Source organism: Thunnus albacares, chromosome 13 (genome assembly GCF_914725855.1).
Source record: "Thunnus albacares chromosome 13, fThuAlb1.1, whole genome shotgun sequence".
In the NCBI taxonomy this organism is placed as follows: domain Eukaryota; kingdom Metazoa; phylum Chordata; class Actinopteri; order Scombriformes; family Scombridae; genus Thunnus; species Thunnus albacares.
Window position 1 is genome coordinate 5,879,106 of NC_058118.1, and position 7,561 is coordinate 5,886,666.

General features: G+C 38.5%; 1 protein-coding gene across 1 annotated transcript in view; it reads right to left on the reverse strand.

Moving 5' to 3' along the window:
* Positions 1–2,073, reverse strand: part of med13a (mediator complex subunit 13a) — a 78,492-nt gene extending 76,419 nt beyond the window's left edge. The window contains exon 1 of the mRNA XM_044369990.1: positions 1,430–2,073. Within this exon, the coding sequence (XP_044225925.1) occupies positions 1,430–1,495 (66 nt within the window). The 5' untranslated portion in view covers positions 1,496–2,073. The remainder of the gene's footprint in view (positions 1–1,429) is intronic.
* Positions 2,074–7,561: the final 5,488 nt, after the last annotated feature.

Genomic DNA, 7,561 nt, shown 5'->3' on the forward strand with positions numbered 1-7,561 from the left:
CTGTGTCATTTAATCTGTAACAAAAATCTATCTTTTCTAAAGGTTACATTATAGGACTTGGCAAATCACATCTGTTACTTCCGATAGTGGAAGCAGGATGTAAACAGGAGCACATGAAGGTAGCATTACACTCCTCCGCTAACCTGCAAGTGAAACTGTAGTTAAGCCTGCTGACAAGCCAATTAACTGCAACAACAAACACATTCAGATCATGTTCTTGATTATCAGGCCAGAGGAGGAACCGTACGCTCAAGCAACACCTTTACTTTTACTGTAGTGGCTTGAACTGTGCACTACACAGTGGAGGCTCACTGCACTATTTACCTCACAAGGGATTTAAAGAAGACCTGTTAACTCCATGTGTGTAAGAGCGCAACCACAACTATTTAGCGAACTGGCCACAACTGACAACATGATACGATGAAAAAGATATTCAGGGACAGAGAAACACATCATAAACCTCACCCAAACTCCCTGAGTAGCTTATAGTAGAAGAAAGAGTAGTTGAGATATGTAGCTACCTAGATGTTTGTAATGCCCAGGAATGCATGCCAGAGATTATATAATCAGCCCGGGGCCTGTGCCCTAGTTGGTGTGAATACTAGAAAATGAAGTCCATGGAGATTTAGCCACGGACAAACAAGATAATGACACATTACATAAATAATTAACGTTTGCAAACAAATACTGCTACCACAAACTTGTCACATACTAGTTGCAAAAAGGAGCTTTCTAGTCACAACATAAGGGGCGTGCTTTCACCGACAAGCTGTGCAAGTTTGGCATTGACATTTGTTCCTGCAGGAGTTGTCAAGTGTTGAACACAAACCGTATTTAACAGCAAATGCACCACGGTTTCCCAGTCTCAGCGACATAACTTAATGCTGCAAACTTAAGTGCATGTTGTGTGTGATTTACGGGTCACCACTTGATAAAAACATAGTGGAAATGTGCCGAGAAGGAAATGGCAAGTTAGTAACAACAAAAGGTGTTGAGGCGAAAGGGAGAAAGTGCAACAACAACAACAACTTACTCATTGGGGAAACAAGTCGTGCTTCTGGCAGTAAAATGCACAACATTTATTTCCGTGCTAACTGGCAGTATGTTGCTGTGTCTGCCCTGTGAAATGTAGTAAATGAAGCTTTACAAGCGAGTAGCTTTCAGCTAGAGTGTTTGGTTCGCTAACAGGGGGAAATGGTAATGTGGTAGAAAGAAAATTATAACAGACAGACCCTTACATTTAAGTGTTTAAAAAGAACATACTGTAACGTTAGAGAGCTGGGATATCTTGAAATGAAATGATGTCAGCTCGACAGGGCCGTAAGCCTCGCTAAGCTACTATCAACTGATGCCTCTGTGGCTAACGTTAGCTTAGCCCCTGTTCAGCTAGTTAAAAATGGCTGCTTTCCTTTAGTTTTAAATCTCTTACCAGACAGAATAGATTGGAGTGGCAATCCTCCAAACTGGCCCCGTTTGGTACAAAACAAGAACTCATCCTTCTTCACTGCGAGGTCCAACTCTCCATCATTTTACTTCCCGGGAAATAAAGAACAAATTTGCGGAGTTGTGTTTTCTAAGATGTGCAGGCTTAATCAGCGAGAGATATTTTTTGTAGCTAACATTTGGCTGGAGGATAGTTAATTCAACAACCTTCCCGATTGCAGTCCCCCCCCCACCCCCCCCGCCGGAGCTAAAAGCGGATAAAAGAGACTTGTGTGGTCTTTTATGTCGACATCTCAAAAGCACACAGTCCAAACTAATTAAAGGAAGCGGAAAATGTTCATAAAACAAAAAGAAAAGGAGAGCAAAGAAGCAACTCTCCCCCTCCCCCTTAGCCCTAAAACGGTCTCTGCTTAAAAAAAATAAAAACGTCCTGTCTTACTCCTCCATCGCAAAATTCAGTCTAAAAACGAAACACATCCTGTGAAAACCTCTCGAAATCTGCCATCGGCCTATATTTTAACGATTATTTCGATCATTTTTTTCAGCCTCGGTTCCTGTTGGTTTCCATTTGAATTCATGGATTCCTTTCTTTAATGGCGGCCACAGGGACAACTCTGCCTTCCACAGCCTATTGGCTCATTCGTGGTCAAAGCTTTGTCAAGTTCCCTGAAGACAGACAAACAGACATCAGAGAGCTCGCGACACTTCCGGCAAAGCAAAAGTAGAGAATTATTGTCTTTATAGCTATGAGTTCCGCTATGAGCATAGATTTTAAAAAAAACTATCCTTATCATTTATATATAATTAGCGAATAATACATTAGCGTTTTTTCCTGGTGCTTTTGAGTTATAAAAAGATTCTGCAGCATGTTAGCATTAATGATTGTTTTATTTTGAAAGTCACTGCGACAGGTTCTGGATTTTAGTATAGCTAACTTGATATTGTCGTGGTCATGAGGGCTGTAATAACACAAGACTGATAGGTATTGCCGCTAGGCCAGCGCAAGTGGCGCTACTGAGCAACAGATTTTGTTACTAATGATCAAACCCTATAAACTTGCTCACTTACACAGTGCACCACCTAGCGCATGTCATGTTGCACTTGCAATTGAAATGTGCAACCGAGATGCATTGATGCTCCCTTTGTTTTGTTTTATTTCAATCAAATACCATATATTCATTTTGACCCCAATTTAACCGACTGTGGTAAGATGAATAAAATCTAAAATGTATAAGCAATAAAGCAAATGCGTATTATTGAATAAAATATAAGAAACTATTACATCAAGAGGACATTTAAAGAATATCAACATAAATAAATAAATATGTCTTTGTTGATACATTTACAGAATAAAGGAGGATGTGGCAATAAGTACAATGCAGGCAAGTACAGTCAAAGGTAAATACAATAAAAGAGCAAGGTAATAAACTATACAAATACAAAGTTCAAATGTCTTACCACAACAAGCAACAGTTTAATAATGGCATAGCTCAAAACACATGATCATTTATTGCTTTGTGTAAAGCTACTGTATGACTGAAACACACACATTTATCCACATCTTTATTTAGATATTATGTAAGATGCGGAAAAACAAATACAAGTCAGAATAACATCATAATAGATGGTATAACATTGATGTGATTACACCTTATCCATATTATTATTGTAACTATTATGCACAACAGAAATCAATCCAACTTAATTGGTTGCTTTTTATCAGCTGAGTGATTCATCAGCTTTATTTGATTTTTCTTCTTGTCACAACCTGAGAGCAGCTTATACAAACAACATGTTGCTCAGGGACACTTTAGCAGGGTGGATAGTTGTCGTCACAGTGGATTGGATCAAGCCTTCTGGTTGATGACAGCCTCTCTGCATATCACATGACCTTGTTGCCCCTGACAGAGTTCAGGAGAAAATCTGACACTTAAGAGAAAAATATGGGCTTATTTATGAGGCAAGTAGGTTTGCATTTGTGCAGCACTAATGCAGTGCATGGACCAGTGTAAGTGTTTGACGTGCCTTCACTTTGGAGGATATAAATTACGTTCTATAAGTCTTCAACAGTATTAACAACAGTAAGAGTGTCGTCTTTGAAGTTTGATACGGGATCGTGGTTAAAAAAGTTTATTTATAGAATGTCCTCAGAAAATAACTTAACATTACCTTCAAGATATTATCTGCATTTTATTGCTTTTGCTGGTTTTAGCTGCAGCGAGCATTTCATTCAAAATAATATTGTACATCATTGAAGTCCATGATTTTTGCAGAGCACAGCCGTATATTTAATTTTTCCAAAATATGGCAAAACATTGCACAACTGAGAGCTGCAGCTCTGATCTCATACAACCAGCATCCAAGCTGGTGTTCAGCCAAACCAAAGGGCTTCAATTACAGCTGCAAATTGTAAGAGAAATAAAGCAAACAAAATCAGTTTTTTTCCCTGTTCTTTCGGCTTGTATGCACTGTAGTCTGCATTAAGCTTTAGGCTAACTCATTTAAGTAGGCTTCTCTGTCCAGTTGAATTTGTGTTACCATTATGTAGACTGTATAGTACTGTGTTTTCCTCTGTGGGCTGTGCATGCAAATAATTCTTACAGTCAGTGCAATTGGAGCTGACATTTATAAATCATTTCAACAACAATTCATCAAACACTAATACTGTGGATAAAGATCATCACAAATTACTTTATATTGTACATGCAACATTGTGGTGCAACATTGTCAGCCACTGTCATATAAAATAAGCAATTCCTCAGAATAGTTAAGCCTATTTTCCTATCTCTCTCTTTTTTTGGTTCAAATATTCTGTTTTTTGCAGTCAATACTTCAAGCAACCCAGGAATTTAAACTAAATTCAGCCAACAGAACTTTTCTTTTCATTTTTACCCCAAGGCGTACTCCCAGTCTGAATATTACTTCCTCTATTTCCAAGTGTGAGTGCTGTAGGTTTATTAAATATTACTAATGAGTTTTTAGCAAGTCCTTGTCCTATCATTGTGCAATGCCTCCTAATTATAATACAATATAAGCTGTCTTTAGTCATGGTGGTTTATTTTTAGAAATGAATGGCAACTGGTTGGCCAGCCAGCCCATAATTTCTTCTGTTATCCTGTGATTCAATATTGAGTAATTACGCTCTCTTAATGCACAACTTTATTCAGTATTTCTTACATTAATCCCATTGCTTTTGCCATGTGATCCAAGCATTACACCATGTCTCTGTTATTCTTAACTGTTATTTTATGAAGTTATTGCTGCCTTGTAGTTTCTGAAAATACACTGCAAATATCTGGTTGTGTGCCCATAAATAACAGCCCACAATCATAGAATCATAGGTCACATTTCCTGTTTGCAGTTACTGAAAGTGAAAGTTGAGAAAACCAGGCCATAAAGGTGGTGATGACAGCAGGTCCAGAGGTCAGAAAGCAGTTGATTGCTCCTGAAACTGATAGAGTCATGAAGGTGTGGTAGCTGGAAGAGTGATAATACTGTACCAGACAGCGACATGTGAGGAGATCAGTTCGTTCCAAGTATTCATTGGGAAGACATTTCACCAACATGACCTTGCAGAAGATGAAAACTGTGTGGACATTTGAAGCAGGTCTTAAACAATTTCTTCCATTGCCAACACACAGTGTTTATTCATTCAGTAACTTGCACAAAGACACGCTGTTGACATCAGACAGAAGCTACTGGCCCTTTCAAATGTCCCAGTATTGCTACTGTTTGTGTCTAATTAAACTAAAATACTTGCTTGCTGTTTAGACTGCTCCCAAGCCAAATAAGTGTTTTTCCCTCACACGAAAAAACACAGGAAATATTCCAGATCTAAATGATATGATCTGGCTTAGATATGTTAATTATGCAAGCACTTTAAACCAATTACCAATACCAGGAGTTTTGCGCTTGTTTTGTGCAGTCTACGACATCAGCTTTGTGTCTTTATTCTGATCTTTTAGGATTGAGCAGCTTTCTTAACCTTAAATCTCCCCATAGGAATGAGTGATAATCTCGCATTCAGTGCTTCCCACGCTTTATCATCACTCTCCTTGATATGAAAAACAATTGTGGCGTGATACCATCTGTATAAGATTGTTTAACAGAAAAAACATCTAATAGCGCAGCCGATGAGCACAGTTGTCATAGCAGAGTAACTAATGTGGATACAGATTGCTATCATATCTGGTGATGGTTTTCTCTCACTTATCTCCAGCACCCTCTTATCTTAGTCCCACAGAGACATTCTGTCATATATATTGTATCCCAGCAGCGTTCAAGAATATTGGGGAAAAGGAAGCGTAAGATAGTTTGGAGTTGGCCAACTGCTCTTCTGACATTTGATTTGATGTGCTCTGTGGTCCCTGCCATTCTGCCATACAGTGGGAGCATTTGTCAGAGGGCACTGTCTCACTGTTGTGTGACTAAATCCTGGAGAAAGTGAATAATAAATCTGAGATTTAGCCAGAGAGAGAACATGGGCTGAATTTAATGAGGGCCTGTGGTCAAATAAGAGACAAAAACAGTAACGTATAGGATGGAAAATTAGGCTCAGTTATCATTTAACATGCTAAGATAGTAGAGCATAAAACACTCAAGGTGCACATGATGTGGAGAAATGTGTGGCCTCAGGCTCTGATATGTTTGTGTATGTGTGTATGCATGTGTAGCTGTGTGTATGTTCTATGACCTTATATGCAGGACAAGAGACAGGGTGAACAACACAGCTACAGAAAAATCACAAGAATCATGTGACCTATTTGAAAAGCTTTCTGTAAATCAATAAAATTGACCACCCAGGCAGGAAGGTTTTTTTTTTTCCTTCACTGGCAGACACAGCTGAGGCATCCAGCAGTTAAGATCATGACTTCAAGGTCCATAGTTCAACAGCATAACTAGTGTTTACAGAGGCTAAGTGGTAATATCCCATTCTTGGCCTCTGCAGTGGATGAATAGTTATGAAGAGGGTCAACAAGCGTGCCATGTTCAAATAAAGTAGCCCTCCTCCCAGCCCCCATGTTAAAGCACACAGAGATGTGTGCTCTCTGCTTCCCCTCCCTCCCTATATCTCCCCCTCTCTCACAAACACACAAACATAGACATTTAATGCTTATTGAGAGTTTTTGTCTTAGCACTTACAAATCTAGTCTGCAAAGATGGATTGAGGAGAGCTTTTGAAAATAATGAGAACAAGCACTTATTCCATTCATTTACTCACATAATGGCACTTGGCCCTGACTGCAAGGTTATTAAAATGTGGAATAAAAACATCGTGAGAGCCAAGGTTGTGCTTGAATTACAATAATATAATGTTTTAAGAGCCACAAGGCTGACCTGAATTATAAAAGAGCATGATACAAGTGCTTACTGTATTTGGTTCATTTTCACTAGATGGTAATTACCATTTTTGCAATTGACACTGAGCAAAAAACATAAAAGCAAATAAATAAATATAGTGGTGAGATTTTCTCTTTTTCCTATAAATAGCCACAGTGTCTTACTGTGTTCAATAAAGAATTTCACTTTGGCCTTTAAAATGAGGAAACTGGAAAGTGAAACATGAAAATAGAAGCATACCTGTGGTAGAGTCCGCGGATAAAGTTGCATTTAGGAAAAAGTAGACTAAATCAAACTTGACATAAAAGCTGGCTAGTAAGCCAGGTGATGAAAATAAAACTTGACCCATGAACTGGAGGAAACAGAGAGCTCTATGCACAGCGTTTAATTGGCTCTTGTTTGGCTGAAGTCCAGACATATTTAAAATTGTATTCTTGGAATTTTAAAGGGGAGAACAAGTTTGAAATATTTGGTTTGTGAAATGTGTCACTTGTCATTGTTGCACTATTGCATTGTGCTGTGTATGTTCACCATGAATACAGCATTATTTTAGCTTTCAGAAATGTGATAAATATTCATATATAGTAGGAAGCATATAAATTCTTTATCTGTAAAAGCCACAGCAGGATTGAAGACATCTCTACAGATGCAGTCATCTCTTCTTCATGACCCCTGCAGAACAATACAGTAGACCTTGTACTTACCTGATTATAAATAAATGAATGGATTGGAATATCAGGGATTGGTGGCTGGTGGTGTGTGCTGGCTGCATGTCCAG